The sequence below is a fragment of the Scomber japonicus genome, chromosome 23 (genome assembly GCF_027409825.1).
Source record: "Scomber japonicus isolate fScoJap1 chromosome 23, fScoJap1.pri, whole genome shotgun sequence".
NCBI classification, from domain to species: domain Eukaryota; kingdom Metazoa; phylum Chordata; class Actinopteri; order Scombriformes; family Scombridae; genus Scomber; species Scomber japonicus.
The window spans coordinates 9,541,849-9,560,801 of NC_070600.1; the positions used below are offsets into that span (position 1 = coordinate 9,541,849).

Consider the following 18,953-nt stretch of genomic DNA (forward strand, 5'->3'; position numbering starts at 1 on the left):
TCTACAACAGATAAAGGATAATTTGACTCCTCACCTTTCTGTGATCTCTTCAGTACTAACTTTTAAAAGATCCAATAGTGCTAATTCGTATCAGCCGACCACAAGCGCGCGCACACACACACACACACACACACACACAGAAAGTTTGAACCCGTTTTTCAATGAAGAGAAATGGATTCTTTCTAGCCCTGTATTATTGTTATTACTATGAATTAATCACACGTTTGTAAATCAGGATCATCAGGATTAAAATTTGTCAGGATTCATCAGTGATATATTAATCATTATCATAAAACATCAAGTTTAATTTGATATGTCATGTGTGTTTAATAACACATTTTCTGTACAATTGAATTGCTTAGGATGAGGTTCTGGACAGTACCTCAGTTAAAATATTGGATGCTATGAGTATGGAGTTTATAGAGATGGAGGATACAAGTAATGTAAAATTGAGTGATGGAACATGCAACGGGTGTAATATCAGAGCGGTAACAAAGGTTTTAGTTGATCAAAATCACAATCAACCCTAAACACACTGTCTTATTACTAGATTCCATCTCTCACCATCTGATTTGGTGTATTGTATTTATGTGCTTTTGTCTCTTCTTATCATGATTTCATGTGTTGTGTTGTGTTCCTTTTCATCTGCCAGTTCTGACAGGTCACAGAGATGTTTATTATAGCTTTAACATGATGTCAGGGGTAATGGCTAGCTGCTTGAGGTGATGAACAGTAGTCTGCACGTCTGGACTTGCTGGGGTAATTTGTGTGTCTTGTTTTGATTTGGTCTCTTTGCCTCAATTGATATGTTTGTAGTTTTTGGCTACCCTATACCCCCGAATATCTCTCACTGAGCCACTGACTGAGTGATGAAGTTACACCATTGGTCAGGTGGTTGAGTGATTGAGTTTCCCCAATGGTCAAAATGAATCAGTGTGAATATACGTTTTAAAAACATTTACCAACTGAATTGTCTCACATGGAGGCTTTGACACTGACCAGAGGACCAACTTGCAGATACAAAGAAACACAATTTTACCAGCCTGCACGGTGGCTAACAGCTAGCTAGCAAAGGTTAGTATCATTAGCATAGCCGTGCCCTGCTGTGTGTAGCTCATAGACTGTTTAAATATAAGTGTAGCCACATATTTTCTGGTGTAACAGCACCATGCTGGGCTGGTGATAGGTACGTTCATGGTGTTTGTGTGCTCTGAAAGGCGTCAAGACACGGATATAAAGTCACACACTTGACAGACTGTTTGTAAGCCTAGCATGCTAATCCTACATAAACATATGAATGAGCCCATGTGTTTACAGATATCCAAAGATTGAAACAGATGAAAGAGCAGGGGGAGTTAACAGATAATTCAAATAACACCACAGATATTCATATCCAGGGCATTCACATTATAGACACTACCACTGACTATCCCTGTTACAAATTGGCCGTAATTTCACATTTTTACCATACATGGTCAAGCCATGAGCTAGTTTTTTAAGTGTTGTTTTCTAATCTTGTTTCGTTTCGTGCTCTCTCTTCCTCCATCTCAGCATTTCATCCCCCACCTACTGTACTGGGTCCTTGGTCTTCAAATGTGTCTGGTGAACTCTTCCCTCATTCCTTTAATCAGTTTCATCCTTTCCTCAACCTGCCCTGCTGTTTTGACTTGACGTTGACCTTTTCTTATAAAAAAGAATACAGATGCCTGCAGTTATGAGATGACAGATAGCAAAGACAACGCATGATGGTATCTGTTGCAAATCGTTGAAGAAAAAACAGATGATACCTTTACGAAGAGACACGAAAAACTAACACTAATTAAAAGTGACAGTTAAATTACAAGCCCTCAATCAAACTGTCTCTTAGTTGTCAGACAGACACAGAGGAAGCAACTCCTTGATGATTTTTCTGTCTTGTTAATTTACCTTCAGACTGCGTGAGGTAAAACTTGGCCTATACATCTTTGCCTAAAGGGTTTCATCATTTATTTTATTGCCATCACATCATCTGGTGAGAACAGTGCCAGACGACACCTGGAAGCTGTGACCTTTGAACCCTTAATAAGAGGAAGCAGAGGGTTTTAAGTTGATTAGTCGGCGGACAGACACTAGGGGACGGAGGGAGGGAGAGCAAATGAGAGAGAGAGAGCTGACAAAGGTGAGAGACTAGAGTGCTGGAGTGGAACAGCTAAGTGGATTTAACAGTGTTTTAAAATCAATTATGAAAGCCACGCTGCAATGAGAGAGACGTGATAGTGCCTTTGATTGCTTGAACATTTAAGGAGCTAATGGCGCTTGATGTGCGGTTAGTCCTGTGCTTTCCCGTGCTGAGGCCTGACATTGTGCAACGCAACCAGTGTTATGCTCTGAAATGTTATAATTGAGTTTGTGTGAGCTGAGCGAAGTGAGCATCGCATGACACTCGCCTTAATTTGTGGACAAAGAATTTATTTCTCATTGATTCACACAGGTTGGATGAGTTCATCCAGTTTCCCACAATGTTCCTTGCTGCTCTCCCTGTCTTCCTGTCGTCCTCTGCCTAGTTTTTACTGCCCCCAAGGGCGTCTTCTCAAACTTGTTAACTGCAGAATATAATGTTCAGCACCAGCTGCCGATTCTGTCATTAGAAAGCTTGTCACAACAACAAGCCCCGATGCCTTTTCTACCCTCCATGTCTGTTTTCTATCTCACATCTGCAGCTCACTGATCAAGGCTTTCCTAGTATCTCTGTGATTAATTACCTTCTTTGGCAATAGTCTCGCAGGCGATGAGCTAACAAGTGCACTAATACCAGTCAGCCCTCAGGCAGTCAAACAAGCCAGCTGCTCATTTGGGCTAGTTTTGCATTGTCTGGCCTCTTCATCCGGGCTCGTTTAGTATTGTCTGGGCAGGAACAGTGCTTCTATTCTACTTGCCCCTCTCTCCCAGGGATCCTAAATGGGACATAGATATTCTAGCTGGGTCGGTTCTTGGCCTGGCACTCGATGCCCCCGAGTGCTTTGCTTAAGTATGGCCACCAAGGGCACTTGCCGAGGGCTTGTGAAAGTCCATTCAGCTTAAAGGTGAAGGTGGAGGAGAAGTTGATACAGCAAAAGCAGGCTTCTGAACTCCACCGCATGCCAAGTGAAAGTTTTTAAATAGTCGCATCACAGTGGATACATAACTATGAGGGTGTTTTTAGCCATGTGTTGTCAGATGGAACAGAGACACTTTCATTTTAATCAGTTTGTGCTTTAAATTTAATCTAAAGTGTATTTTTAAGTTTGAAGTTTTTTTTATAATATGAACATAACTACATAATCGTGTTTGTGGCTACAGAGGTGTTCAGGCACAGTATTGACAGTAAGCCATCTGCACTTTGTAACAATCAGAGCCCAACACACATTCACTGCATAAAAGGAAAGAAAATGTATACATCAGTAAAAATGCAGGATCATCCGAGCATGGTCGTTGATGATGGGACACAATGCTACATCATCTAACACTTTGCAGACAACTTGTTTGCTTCGTAATGGGAACACCAAACCAGAGTTAAATGCAGAACGATATCTCAATGTGGAAGTCGTACTATGAGGCCAATGTGTGCTAGCCATGAGGAAATGCACATCAGCTACTGCCTCAAGGCTAAGCACCACAACAGCTTGCAGAAACTTGGTGCGCAGTGCAAAAGATACAATCACCCTTGGGCCGGGGACACAATGTCAAGCATAAACCTAGCTAAACACAGCCTCTTACATTTTTTTTTAACACAGGGCAATTATGGCAAAATCTAAATTGTAGTCCACTCCTTTGAGGGCTAGTCATAACAAGGGGATCCATCTAATATGTTAAGCTTATTCAAGGATAATACTGTCCATGCCATGATGGGCCCTTATAAATCTTATGTACTTTAATCATTGTGAACAGTGAGTTTAGAAGGTGACATGATTCTTTCAAACTTCCAAACTTTATGAAGACTGTAGAATCTTAACTGCATGCTTTGTATCTCATTTAATTAAAACTAATTTCTGTGGGTAATGTGGATAAAGTGGATGTGAAAGGAAAAATTATGCACGTGGTTGTTCATCCAGTCCGGTGAATGAGTTCATGTTGATTTAATAGCAATTGCAAGGTAGAGCTTATTGCATTTTTGACATGCATATCTTGAAATTAGCACAAAACATCACAAGAATAGATAAAGAACTGCTTTGTTTATCCATAAACAAGACGTGCAAAATTAAAGGAGAGCGTTTTTTTTGATGTGAGATGGAAGTGAATGGTGTAGCATTTTGTTTTATATAAGCTGTCGCCAGATGAAAGGAAAAAAATTATTAACTTCATTTGAGGTTTGTTGCCCGAGGGAGTTCAATCTCTTCACCATGCTGCTGCTCCACCTGTTCTACAAGCTGTTTGATTGGTTCAGTCACTGATCCCGGTTCAGGCAGAGCATCTGTGTGTAATCCCACCTGTTCTCGGGCTTTAGTCGGGATGTTATCCTTCTGACAACCCCGGCACACACCCATCACCCAGACCTCACCCACACTGCTCCCCTCCTCTTCCACCGCTCACTCCTGAGGGGGTGAAAGGAGTCTTTTGTGTGTCTCTGCTTTCGCTTTTCCCACTGTGAAGGCTGGAGGAGAGAATGAGCAAGAGAGAGAGAGCTTAATCCCAGTAGTGGTAGTGGTCACTGTTGCACACTGAGAGGAGGATGAAGAAAAGATGAAGAAGGAGGGGAAGTTTTTTGGCTTGTTTGCCCCCCTGAAGAGCTGCAGGTGTTGTGGGGGAAATTGGAGTGCAACAGCTGTGTGTGTGTGTGTGTATGTGTGTGTGTGTGTGTGTGTGTGTGTGTGTGTGTGTGTGTAGGCATGATGATATACGGTAAAACCAATGCATACAAAATCAGTTAATCAGCCCCCTGCATTACAAGACAGAAGTGAAATACACACTTTCTCCCAAACACTCTCCCTGCAGTTCTTTACTGCTGTTTTTATTCCCCACTCATCATACTGCATATGAAGTAACACAGTAAATCATTCCCATCTTATCCCATCCCATCCCTTCCCCTCACTGTCTCTTCATCCACCCCCGCCTCCCGTTTTCCTAGACTTCACCCCTCTCTCGGCTGCCCAGCGGCTCACGCGTCCGTCAACTTTATCTGCATGTGTCCGTGTGCGAGCGTTTAAAGCTTTAAGCCCCCTCCGTCCTCGCATCTGTCCGACACCTTTGATCAGACGGACAGACGGGCATACCTGAGAGTAAAATATGGCCGACAGCTTGTGGAAGGAGATGAGAGAGGGGCTTTTCGCTGAGTGCTTCCAGATAGTAGCGAATGCAAACGCATCATCAGACGAGTGACAGCAGACAAGAAGCTCTCCAGCGCTGAGTTCAAGTTGTAGAGCAGAATCGTGGCTCTGTCAGATCTTAGATTACGTTGGTGGCGAGGCGTTCTTAGCTGTGTTTATAATGGTAGAATAACTGAAGTAGCTGGCTATGTTATTCCTCTAGAAATTATATTAATGCCGTGCAAGCATTATTCGTCTTTGATGTGAAAAATGTCGTTTTTAGCCGTCATAAAAATTAAATAGCAGCAGGAGTCTCCTCTGATAGATTTCTTTCCTAGAATCCATAAATCTCTCTTTCTCTCTATACCTGTTAACCTGCTGGCCCTTGCATTCCTGTGGTTAATTATCTACACTTGCTTAGCACAGGTTTGCATTTAGAATCCCCACTGGGTCATGTGTTAAAGCTCCCAACACATAACAGATGATGAAAACATGTGAAACAGAGTTATACTGAATGCTACTGAGTATTTGACACGTATTGGAGAATGAGGTCAAAGTGCATGTGAGTGATGGGGTACAGTTGTAGCCTTTGTAGTACAAATTTCTGTTTTTTTGGTTAATATCCTTCAACTGTAACTCAAAAAGGAAACACAAAGAGAGAATTTTAGCCCAAAAAGATGGAAGATGATAATTTGACTCATTTGGAGCGGAGAATTCATAAAAATGCTTCACAAAAAGTTTTACATGATTTTGTGGATTTTGAATTTAAAGTGCATTTGAAAGGGGTCTTCTAACCTGTTAAACCTCCTGTTTTCACCCTAGTATGAATATGAGGAATGAATACATCAACCAAAATCTGTTTCAATGTTCATATTAGGACCTAACTTTTGTTTTAAGGCAGACTTGAAAAATCGTGAACCTATCCTTTAGAGAGATGATTCAAGTTTTGCTCCAGCAGTCCATTCAGGGATACCTTTGACAAAAATCCTCCAGTTGTGTAAAGAACGCACTTAACTTGATTATATTAGAAAAGTCTTTTCATGCAATAGAGCATTGATGATGCTGAATAGTCCAGTATTTGAAACAAAATAAGTTATCTGAAGGCAGAAGTGTTTATACCTGTTGTAAATGAGGGGTAAAAAGCCTGCCATTGTACGGTCCTAACTGCATCTTATCTCAAAGAATTTTGTGTCCTTTGCATTTCATTGTGGACTTGTGGACATAATTATCTGTATGAATGGGGAAATGGTGCACACGTTTGGAAAATCTCTAAGCAAATATGACCTGCGTGACATGGTGTATGTAGGTGTGATGGCACCACCTGCCACAAGCGGAAAGCTGCCAGGAAATCAGTTTTCAGGCTGCCATGAGCGCTGGTTTTGGTTATCATTTTTTTTTTGGATATTGAGGAAAATAAGTCACTTCAGCTATACTTCAACTTCAGTTTTTATTCTATTTTGAGTAATAATTCTCCTCGAAAAGTTGAGTGGACATTGGCTGTTGGTGTTGGATGCCTTTTTGCTGTTATCAAAATGTTTAATGGTTGTACGTTAAGTTGGCCATCTACTTTAGAGGTAAATGTACAGTAAGTGCCTTCCTCTTTACTTATTTTAGCAACTCCAAGAAGGACATCTCCACTGAGAACCATTCTGCAGCTCTCCCTGAAACACCTTCCCCTCATTTCCTGCTCTCGCTAATCTCCTTTTTCCGTTCATATCTTATTTCTGCAGAGCTAGCTTTATTCCATTTGATGGATGGTGCTTTGATTGACTTCGTGTTTGAGTGATTTGTGTGTGTCTGTGTGTGTCTGTGTGTGTCTGTCTGTGTGTGTGTGTGTGTGTGTGTGTGTATGTACAGGGTGTTTTCAGCATACAGGATGTCTGTCAGTGTGTCTGCAGGCTGCTGATATGTGATCTGACTTTGGCACTGGTTGCTATGAGAGAGACAGAACAGGAGAAAAGGGAGATGAGGTTTGACAACTTGCTGGAGTCCAAACAGAACGGTTGCGAGTTACTGTCAGGGGCAATTATTCTTTTGATGACAAGTTTAAAAAGTTCTAATGGAGTATTAACAGAGACATTACAGAGATGAGAGGACAAGCAAAGATGAAGGATAATGTGTTTTATTGATTTCAGCTCCGAGCCATGGAAAGTAATTGTTTTGGCCAGCCTTTTCAGTCAGTGGGATGTTTTAGTGGCTAGAAATGCTGCCAGGTTGTAACATTCAAAGAGCTTGTTTGCCCTCCCTGATAGGCCAGAGGTGTTCAGGTGTGTCCAAAAAGGAGGAGCTTGACACGTGAGTTTCTGCCCAGCGATTGGCCAGAAGCCACTCAGGTTGTAGGCTTTGTATTGATTCAAATATTTGAAACCTCAAAGAGAGACCGCCAAAGAGGGAGAGAGTGAGAGAGGGAGAGAGGGGCAAGGGGGCGGAGTTGTCTGTTGCCTTGAGAGGTTTTAAAAGTACCAGACAGACATAACAGAAATACTCATCTTTAGTGCAAAGGGTTAAAGACAAAGAATTGCAGCTTATCTCAGTTCTCTGAAGCTACAAATCTGGGTGTAATCAGATGGCGATCTAAGTTATATCAATCATTTTACAATATCAGCCTTCTACCATCTAAAAACAATTCAAAACTAAGGGGCTTTAAGCTATAATTGACTTTACAATTCTGCTCTAAATGCCCCTTTATCTCAGTATATAAAATACATGGTTAAAAACATCTTTGTGTATATGTATGAGTGGGTGTGCTATGTATATTTGAATATTTCTCTATTCTACAACTGCACTAACACCTGTCCCTGCATATTTAATCTTCTGCACTTGCACTTCTATCATTGTGTTGCCATGGTATTGGTCACTTAAGTTATGTGATTGGCTACATAAATAAAGTTTGACTTGACTTGACAGGAGTTTTTCATTGGCTGCTCCCCTGTAAAACTTTAACAGTGCAGTAAAACGTGGCACAGAATTTTCCTTTTTTACAATGGCTTCCTGCTTTTATAACAGCAGCCCTTCCCTTTGCTTGTAACATTTTAAGCTCTCAGTTACATTCTCTTTAGTCATGATAAATTTCTACAGGATGCATATAACTTTATGAGCTGAGCATGGCTGGAAGGTAATGAAGGAAGGAAGGGTCCAATGTTGAGTGTGAATTTTTTGTGGTTTAATTTAAATGTAAAAGAATAAGAAAAGAATGAAAATATGATGATTTGATTAAAAATGAAAGCAGTGAGATGTTCTTTCCTATCCTCCTTCTGTCTTTGTGTGTGAACAGGGGGTGAAGTGTGCCTCTCTGGTGGGCTTGTCACCTCTCTGGAACCTGTCGGCACTACAAATGTCTCGTTTGTTTTCTCTTGTTTTACTGACCGTCCCTCTCGCTAACTGACTAAACACGGCTGTTGGTTTTACACAGCTGGGATTGGGGAGTGGGGAGTGGGGAGTTGGGGGGGGTGGCCACCAGAGTTGAAGCTGAATGTATTTATGTATCACATGAGCAAATGTTACTCTTGGTTGCTTTGTTTTGTGAATTATTACAAAGTTTTTTCTCAAAGGAAAAAAACCTAACTTTTTGACTAATCAGCACCAAACCTTATAACACGGATGCACAGACAGTGTGTCATTTGGAGCTGTGTGTGCTTGTCACTCGTAGTGACAGCTGGCTGGAATGTGTGTGTCCACAATTTGGCTTTTGTCACGATGAGCTCAAACCACAAACAGAAACTTGTATGAGTGTGAGAGGACCGTGTGGATAGGGAAGCACACTGACAGTTGATCGACAAATTTATTAGCTTTTTGTGTGTCTACGTATGTGTGTGTGTGTGTGTGTGTGTGTGGTAATTTGCCCTCATACACAAACACAAGCGTGTCATTGGTACGGCTTGCTCCACAGCTTATTAACAGCTCTTATCACCTCTGCAGCTCACACCACCAACACTGCAGGCCACTAACTGTGTGGACTGTTGATATACAGCATCTCCTTTGTCAATCATTAATCCAACTACAAATTACCAAATTCAATATACAACACTCACTAAACCAACTGATTCCACTTAATGTCTTCAATCATGCAACTGGATTCGCTTAGATACACATTTATCAGTGCTGTTAGGCTGTAAAAGTGCAATAATCAGGTCATAATGTGACATAAAGGTGTCACTGATTTTTATTGCCGTTTTCCAATCAGTCCTTGTAAATGTGTTAAAACAACAGAAGTCAAGTTAATAAGTGATTTGCGCATGATACTTCAAAAGTGGGGAGATTACACTGCAGCTTTGATGCTCTCAGCTTTTGTTTTTGCTTGGGGCGTCATCTATTAAAAAACTCTCAGTAGTAATAAGTCCTGTTAAACCTGTGTGTGTGTGTGTGTGTGTGTGTGTGTGTGTGTGTGTGTGTGTGTGTGTGTGTGTGTGTGTGTGTGTGTGTGTGTGTGTGTGTGTACGCATCTGCTGGTGGGCATCTATATTGTGTGTGTGTGTGTGTGTGAGGTGGAATGCTTAGCCATATATTTTTTTCCATGGCGTCTGCCTGTGATACACCCTTTCCACGGTTCAGCCCATCCTCTGCATGTGTGTGTGATCCCATGCTAGCAGCTGGTGGCCTCTATAAATAGAGTGGGTTGGGATGCCTCTGGAAAGAGAAAAGAAACAAACAGCTATCTCGTAGAAGTGTCACAAGCATTATCATAAATTCATTGAATAATTCTCACATTGTTGCAGGGAGTCGGTCAAAAAGTATTTTTGTGAGTTTTCCTTTCTTCTTCCTTTACTTTTGTATACTTAGATGCAGACTGCTCTGGCAGTATTTAAAAGATGACATGTCACACTGCTTAGCTTATAATTGGTGCCGCATGATTGCATAGTCAATGCAATTCCAATCAGATGTTCTCAGCACCGTCCTTGTCTTTTTCTGCCTCATAAATTCTACTTAACATCTTTCTGTGAGCTATTCTGTTACGGACAGTCATTTATGGATCCAGCTCCTCTTAATCCCAGCAGTGAAAGCCCTTCCTTCTCCCTGCTACAGTTTACTTAGTCGGGAAATTGTCTGTTCAGTAGAGTAGGTGATGAAGTCCTGTGTCAGTCTGATGGCAAAAGCCACACACCGAGCATAGCGTTGCTTTCAGGATGTAGTTTGTATGTTTGGGTGTGAGGATTGGCACTGGACTGAATGAATGTGAATGAAAGGCTAAGAGAGTGTATGTGTGTGCTGCAGAAGGCCCAGTGGTAACAGATTGTGTCAGTACCTACTTGATTACATTTGATGTGACCTTTTACAACTGGTGTGATGTTTTGACTTTGCATTGAGTGTGTGTGTATATGTGTGTGTGTGTGTGTGAGAGAGAGAGAGAGAACAAGAAAGAGAGAAAGCAAATTAAAAAATTAGTCTGTGTGTGTGTGTGTGTGTGTGTGTGTGTGTGTGTGTGGGTGTGGGTGGTTAAACGTTCAGCTGATAGATCCCTGGCGGCATGTGGAATAATGTTGAACCCCCTGACACAGACTCAGGGTGGGAGGGAGACAGGTGTGGAGCACCGCAGACAAATAAACACACAGTAGCCAACAGATAGTTCGCCTGTCTGTTAGCGCTGTGTTGAATGAGCACCTCCATTCCAGCGCATTATAGCAGCCCAGTAATCCACAGCTGCTGCTTAATGTCACTGTCCTGCAGAGTGACTTGTTCATGTGTGTATACAGTAGGTGCCTGCATTTGTACGTGTGCTTTTGTCACCCTGTAGCCACCCACACTTGGTGATTTATGCCCCTTACAGCCACGAACCAGCAGGAGCTCAGCTGCACTGAACTGAGCGACCCCCACATTGGTTTCCCATTGTGAGCTATTTGTGCTAGTACAGTTGAAGTTGACCTCTAGTCTGGTTAGCAGTTACCTTGAGGCTAGCACGATGAGGCGGCCCGTCCACACCCTGCTCTGATTGACTGTTCATCTACGTGTCTGGTGAGAGTTTAGGGTCCTGAGAAATGACCTCCTTTATGTCTGAGAGTGACAAGGCGCCTGTCGAACCTCACCATGACTCCTTCACCCCCTGAACGCACAGATCCACCACACACTCAAGTCGTCAGTATGGTACAGGAAAGCTTTGCAATCCGACCCATCTCCCTGAACCGCTTCAACAGTATTTTCCCCCCTACAAATTTCATCCGGCCTCACCACCTGTTGTCAGCTTTCACCCAAGCCCAAGCCCTCTGAAGCCTATAGCCTTCTGTTTCCCTCCATAGGCACCAGAAATTACAGTTGTGCCAGAAGTAGGTATGAGACAAGACCCAGCTCTCCCGAGGGGTAGAAATCCTAGACTGATCCAATTACTCCCAGCCAGGGCTTGAATCAAAACTGAATCTACACAGACTGGCATCCACTTAATTCAATCTGGCGACAAAAGTGTTACACAGTAAACAAGTCAAGCTGTTAAGCTGTAGAAGAGATAGGATTGGGTTCAGCTTGTACAAAAAGAAAACATTTAGAACATACCGTATATTCAGTTTCTGTATTTGATGGATACCTTCCTGAAGCAGTACTTAGACCCCTGTGAGACCCTGAAAGCAAAGTCTCTTGGATATAATAATTGATCCAGAGAGAAAAAAGCACAGGACAAAGACAACAGTGCATGAGACTGAAGCGGGTGACTGGAAAATTAAAGAGGGAGCCGTTTCTTCCACCTCTACACGTGTTTCTGTAACATGATATTAAACAGGATATAGGTGGAAATGTAGAGAAATATATGCACACCTTTACTGTTGTATCATAGTCCAGGCCTACCATTTGTTGAGGTTTGCTGTTTGTCTGTTTTTACCTCTTTGGAAACCTTTGAACCACCTTTGGCTTTCAACTGTGTGTTGTTGGCTTGTGACCTTCCTGCTTTGTTGACATGCTCACTTGGAGTAAACTTGGCCTATGAGTTTAAGGACACAGCCCCTAGTTTTGGGCCTTTATCTTGATCAGCAACTTTATCTTAGTACGATAGTATGAATCATAAACTGTTTCCACTCAACCTCGGTCTGATTTCTTCATTTCTTCTTTTCTAACCTGTTCCTTTCATTACCCTTTACTGACATTCTGAGCTGCTAATGTGTAAAAGTGTATAAACAGCGAAATATCTGCTCTCTGTTTTTTCCAGATGGTGTCCATCGCGTTGTGGCCATGTGTACACTGCGTGTCACCATCATCACCGATGACATGCTGACCAACAGCATCACAGTGCGTCTGGAGAACATGTCCCAGGAACGCTTCCTCTCTCCCCTTCTCAGCCTCTTCTTGGAGGGCGTTGCCGCTGTGCTCTCCACCAAACGGGAAGCGGTGTTCGTGTTCAACATCCAAAACGACACGGATGTGCAAGGCTCCATCCTAAATGTGACATTTTCAGCAATGCAGCCTGGTGGCAGCCAGGGCAAAGGAACGTTCTTTCCTTCTGAGGAGCTGCAGGAGCAGATCTACCTCAACAGGACTCTGCTCAGGCTGATATCCTCTCAGGAGGTAAAGCACAGTCTGCACATTCACACAATATAATAAAAATCAGAACTTAAATGCTCACTTTAAGTCTTCTTCTCTTTAGGTTTTGCCATTTGACGACAACATCTGTCTGCGAGAGCCCTGTGAGAACTACATGAAGTGTGTGTCAGTGCTGAAGTTCGACAGCTCCCCTCCCTTCATCGCCTCTGAGACGGTTCTGTTTCGGCCCATCCACCCCATCAACGGGCTGCGCTGCCGATGTCCGGTCGGCTTTACAGGAGACTACTGCGAGACAGAGATCGACCTCTGTTACTCAGGACCATGCAAGAACAACGGGAGGTGTCGCAGTCGAGAGGGAGGGTACACCTGTGAATGCCTGGAAGACTTCACCGGTGAGTTGGCTACTACACTATATTGTGCTGAGTACAATGTGACTAATGACTGACTAAATGATGAACGTATAGTCTTTGTGTGGTGAAGCAAGCTTTGAAGGTCTACTATACATATGTGAGAGGGCTCATAATGTTTCAGACAATAGCTGGAGTGAGTTGTACAAAACTGCCAAACCGCACTGACGGGTTGTAACACCTATTGTTGAGACTTGAGGTCGACCACAGTGCACAGAGGAAACCACACTGTGTAATAGCGTACGTATAGGCGGCTACACACACACATATAGTAGATTTATTGCTATATACAGTAAAAGTACACGGAATGCTGACTAAACTGGCCAAACCAGATCTGTCTCAAACATCACTCAACCCATGAACCATAACAACATTAACACAGAACCTTTTTTTTTAGTTCAGTCTTTAACATTGTGAAATATGCACCACATTAATGCTATGCAAAGTGGCAGTTATAACACTCTACTATAACCAGTCATGACAGTTTTGCCCCCTGTAATCCAAATAGCTTCTTAGCTCCTTGTTGGTAATGAGTAGTATTGTCTATTGCTTAAAAATGTTGTTCCTCAAAAATGGGAGAAATATAGATGATGATAGGATCAAAGATTATTGTGGGTAAATAAGATCTTATAGTACGTATTCTTATGAATAAGTGAAAACACATTGCTTTGATTCACCAAAGCTTTGACGCTATTGCACTGATTGATAGTCATTGTCATATAACACCAAGGAATGTAGGAATTCACCAGAGAAAAAGAAGACACCTAGCTAGCAAACACAAATGTAAGCTAAGGTTTAAAAGTTATCCAACATCATTTTCTGCTAATATTTTTTAAGAAGGAAGGTCATTAATTTACGACGTCTTTTACATTCTAATTATTTTGGTGAGAAACACTCGTAAACATATTTGTGTGTCCAACTCCACAGGGTACCTTTAACCTTAGCTTTTGTTCTGATTGAGAAAAGCAACGAAAACCATAAACTCTGCATGGAAGCTGTAAGTTACAGTCACAGCATCAGATGGTAGATGAGGTATGGGAAGCCTCTGAAACTTTCATCATTCCCATTGAAATCGCTTTCCGAAATATTTCCCAGTGTCAGTGATCTTCCTCTCATACTTCCCTCTTGTACATCTGATACCTGACTGTCTCTGCTTCTCTGTCTCCCCCTAATAGAGCCTAGAGGGCCTCTGACAGCCTTCACCCCTCCTCTCTCTCTGTCTGTCCCAACACTACCTTTCCTCTCCTTCTCTTCCTCTATCTTATCTGATGTAATTACCTGATTATACGTGCCTTTGTCACTCACTGGCCTACTCTCGCCTTCCTCTCCTGCTCCTCATATCCATCTTCTCCACTCACCCATCATATTTTACTTACCCACGTCTATGTATCCCCCCTTTGAAGGTCACAGTTCAACTCCAGATAGTCAGGGCCCATCAGGGGCCATAATGGGGCTGATGACAGCATCCTCTTGGGTTTCCTACATTACAGGGAAACAGATCCTTATAATTCCTCCTCGGAAAAAAGGATTATGCTGAGGAGAGAAGGGCCATTACCTGGTTCCAGGCTGTGGTGTTGGGGGGTCTGTGTGTGTCCTGGGTCGAGAGATTTTGTCTGGACAGCAAGTTGATGCACAGCACTGCAACGGGACACTGAGGCACCTATCACAAATAATATTAGACTCAGAAAGAAGGGCGGCTGGTGAATTAGTGGAGGAATTTCAATGAGCCGTGCCAGAAAACCTGGCTCAAGTTGTTGACTCTGGACGAAAAGTTTCATGGTCATTTAGGAGGAATTTCCCAAACCAAGACCAACTGCTGTAAAGAAAGTGAATCAGATTATATGATAATAAATTTGATACCAACATGCAGCCTCTAAGCTAGCCAGTGGAGGATAGGCTGCTGGACGACACCCAGTCCATCTTGAAATAGCTGCAAGGACAGAAGAACTCCAACATAATAAGCCAACCTAAAGATTCCAGATTAGCTTGGTTGGTGCCTAGACTGACTCTCAAATTGAAGCCAGGCAAAACAACAGATAGACTGGTTTGGAGCCATGTCCATGTTGAACGCTAGAAGCAACAGACACTACTGGTCAGTCATTTGATTGATTTTTTTTAAATTTTTGTGAATAACTGGCCAGATATAGAGAATCTTACATTTTTTTTCTGTTCTTCGAACGCTTTTCCAACATTAGTTCAAACATAGTAGTTACATAACAGTGTTTTCTCAGACATTGTAATCTGGTATTGGTCTAATTTGCCTAATTTTCATAGTTCTTGAGGAGAGAGTTTTGAGTTCCTATGAATAGTATAGCCTGTATTTTAAAGTTCCTGGGTGCCTTTGGACAAAACCAACTGGCCAAACTAACTGAAGTTGGTGTAGAAGAGGTGGATTTGTAGAGCATATTTGGATAAAAAAAGCTAATTCACCATAAAATCATTTTAGGAATGCAGTATCTGAGCTGGAGTGATGCTCAGAAGAACTTAACCGGTCGGCGATTATCTGATCTTTATGGTTTAAAAGTATCAGGATGAGTTCAGCCATGGCTCGGATTAAATAGAGGAATGTTAGAAGTATCTTTCTTGACATCACCTTTACCACTGAGCCGTTCATACAGCTCTGTCTTTCTGCCTTTCTAACTCTCCACTAAGTCTCTGCCTTTGTCTGTCCCTCTCTTCCCCTCTAACCCCTTTTATCTCCCATCCTCTCTCTTCTCTCCAAATATGGCCATATTAGCTTGTGGCTAAGACCCGAGCTTCTCAGGAAAGGCCTATAAAGAGGGCTTTGTCATTTTTGCTAATGTTTAGATGGAGCTTTACTTGAACTGATGTTTTAGAGGGGATCTTAAGCACACAGGGACAGATTTACCAAGGCTTTAGATGTGATGCATTCTGTCCTAATTCAAATTTAAACTTGGCCGTCAACTAACTAAATTTTCTTTCTCTTGTTAAGACTTGAAAGTGTGTATTGCTTCATATCAACTAAAGCCGACTGTAATGATCTGCAGTCAATGTTAGTGGAGTGCAGAATATATACAGATTGCGACCACAAATTTGATAAAACCACAATGCATATTTGTACAACACCATTTTCTTAGGCCCACAATGTTTTGCTGTGTTTAACCTGTAGACTCAATAAGCAAAGTTTGTGGTATTAGTGTGCATGACTGATAATCAAAGGTGTCTCATTAAAATAACTGGATTCCATTTAGATATGAAGTCTGTATCAACATTGGACAACATGCTTCAAAGAAAAGATAAAATAATGATGATAAACTGATGAGATGATACAGTGACAGGTAATTCATCATTCACTCTGCTATGATCACACAGCTCATATGTGTTACAGTGTACTGACAGGCTTCCAAAGAGGCAACGGTTAAGGACCTGGACTTGGACCAATAACTGAAAAAACAAATGAATGGACAAATACATGTGTAAAACAAGATTCCTCCTTTATCTCTGGTAGGCGATCACTGCGAGGTGAATGCATCATCTGGCCGATGTGTACCAGGCGTGTGTAAGAATGGCGGCGAGTGTGTCAACCGGCTCGCAGGCGGTTTCATGTGCCAGTGTCCACCAGGGGAGTACGAGAAGCCATACTGTGAGATGACCACCCGCAGCTTCCCAGGACAGTCCTTCATCACCTTCAGAGGCCTGCGGCAAAGGTTCCACTTCACTGTCTCCTTCATGTGAGTACTTTCTTTCCTCCTTATGATCATTCCTTCCCTACTTCTTTCTTTACTAATTACCACAAGGTAATTACCACTTCCAAATGACTATATGTGGATGAAATTCAGTTCAAGATAATGGTAGTTCGTTACTGTTGCTAGACCTGTTAATCTCGAAATAGAGAGCAGATTTTCTACTTGAAACTGTCAATAATTAATGAAACAATAGATAATTGATTTCAGGCACAGGTAGACAAAAGAAAGTCCCCTTACAATTGCCAACAACCATCAGTTTTCAGGCTAGTATTATATAATTTAAGTATGATATGGAACAATTTGGTTGCTTAGCTTATCAGCTTCAACAAAGGGTGGATGTGCAAACTGACCTGGACTAGGGTACTAGGTTAGTTGGAGCATCTTCTTCTCCCAAATGCAACCTAGTGACTAATAATGTGCAAGTTTGGTGTTGGAAATATTGCTTATTTACTGTATATAGTAAGCTAGTTAGCCAGACATGCTAATGGTTGCAGCTTACGTACCTTAAAGTTTTGTTCCATTTTCTTTAAATATTGTGTATCTGTTAAAAATGAAATGTATTAGGTCTACTTAAACAAAGTGTGTGGTATCTGCCTCCAACACCATGTAACACATTTACTTATAAACACTGTTCTGAAGATGTACGAAATTTTGGATTGTTAAAAACTCTCTCTCTGAGGATAAAATTTCACATTTTTTCACCTCCCACCTGGAATTGCTGCACACCTTTTCACTGTAGGTAGCAACAGCACTACATGTGATACTTGTATCAGTGTGTGTAGCAAATGGTAATTAAGGGAGTGTGAGGAGCTGCACAAATAAACATGGTTGAGTTCAGTCAGCTAAAGTGTGTCAACTGGGGCGTGCTGAGACATGTAGACACTTTTCCATTGTCTCAATTCCCTCCTCTTGATATGCATATGCTCAAACACACACACACACACAGACACACATAAGCACACATACATACACAAATACAGTATATATAAGAGTAAAGAACACACACTCTGTCTAAATGAATTGTCACACCCTCAAATTTGCAAGAACTGTGATTCAGCAAGCTTGCGACCCAATTTTATGTAAAGAAAAACACTTTTGCTGCTTGTTTGGTTACCAGTAGCTAAAAGGTGAGAGGAGTTTAAGTGATATGATGTGAGTCAATCGGCAGCATGACGGTGAGAAAGGTTTGCAGTGCGGTGAAAACAGGAAAGGCTTTGTGATGAGTTCCTTATCAGTGTTTGGCTACTGCCGTCCTGATTTCCTGCCCCGCTGGCCTCACTGGCATCTGCCGGCTGACTCCTCTGCCCTCACCTTACACTCCTGACACACACACACAAACAGCCACACATGTAAACTTCTATGCTCGTAGAACACACATACATGAGTACGCTCATTAGCGGGTATGACATGGACATACTTCTGCATCGTCTAAAGCCAGGGAGACTGTTTCCTCTGAGCTGCCCACCAGCTTTATTGACACATCCTGCCTCTCCTTTCCATGTGACTTTTCCTCAAGAGCTCCTCGGCCCTTTCATCATAAAGCTATCTGCACGGCCTTCAACTGCTCGGTCCTGGTTTGTTTGACTTGGATAGGTGCTGAGAAATGTGACAGGAAATATGAGCCAAAGCAGAGAAAAACAGTTGGAATTCACTCAGCTGCCTCTGCGAGACAAATGGTCACCTCCAATTTTAGATTCAATTTCACCCTGGTTCCTTATAAAATTAGCTGTCCTGGGTCTTAGAACATTTGTCACATCACCTCCACTTATTCCAACCATAAAAACACAATAATATTTAATAAACTTTAAAAAACCTGTCTTTTTCTTTAGGTTTGCTACCAGAGAAAGGAACGCCCTGCTTCTCTACAACGGCAGGTTCAACGAGAAGCATGACTTCATCGCTCTGGAGATCATCGATGAGCAAATTCAACTCACTTTTTCGGGAGGTGAGGACTCATGCTGTGTGTGTTTGTGCATAGCAGTGAATGTGTATGAACCACTTAAAGTAACTCATGTCAATATCAGCTCCAGTTTAATTAGATTAAGACTGGTGTGAAAGTGCTCCTTTATCTAAAGTGACTTTCACAAAGAGCCTGTTAAATAGTCTTATCAACACGCGGT

At 42.0% G+C, this 18,953-nt stretch overlaps 1 protein-coding gene across 1 annotated transcript in view; it reads left to right on the plus strand.

Moving 5' to 3' along the window:
• celsr1a (cadherin EGF LAG seven-pass G-type receptor 1a) overlaps nt 1–18,953 on the plus strand; it is an 86,589-nt gene that overhangs the window by 23,666 nt on the left and 43,970 nt on the right. The window contains exons 2-5 of the mRNA XM_053314024.1: nt 12,388–12,743; nt 12,823–13,111; nt 16,596–16,818; nt 18,663–18,778. Of these exons, the coding sequence (XP_053169999.1) occupies nt 12,388–12,743; nt 12,823–13,111; nt 16,596–16,818; nt 18,663–18,778 (984 nt within the window). The remainder of the gene's footprint in view (nt 1–12,387; nt 12,744–12,822; nt 13,112–16,595; nt 16,819–18,662; nt 18,779–18,953) is intronic.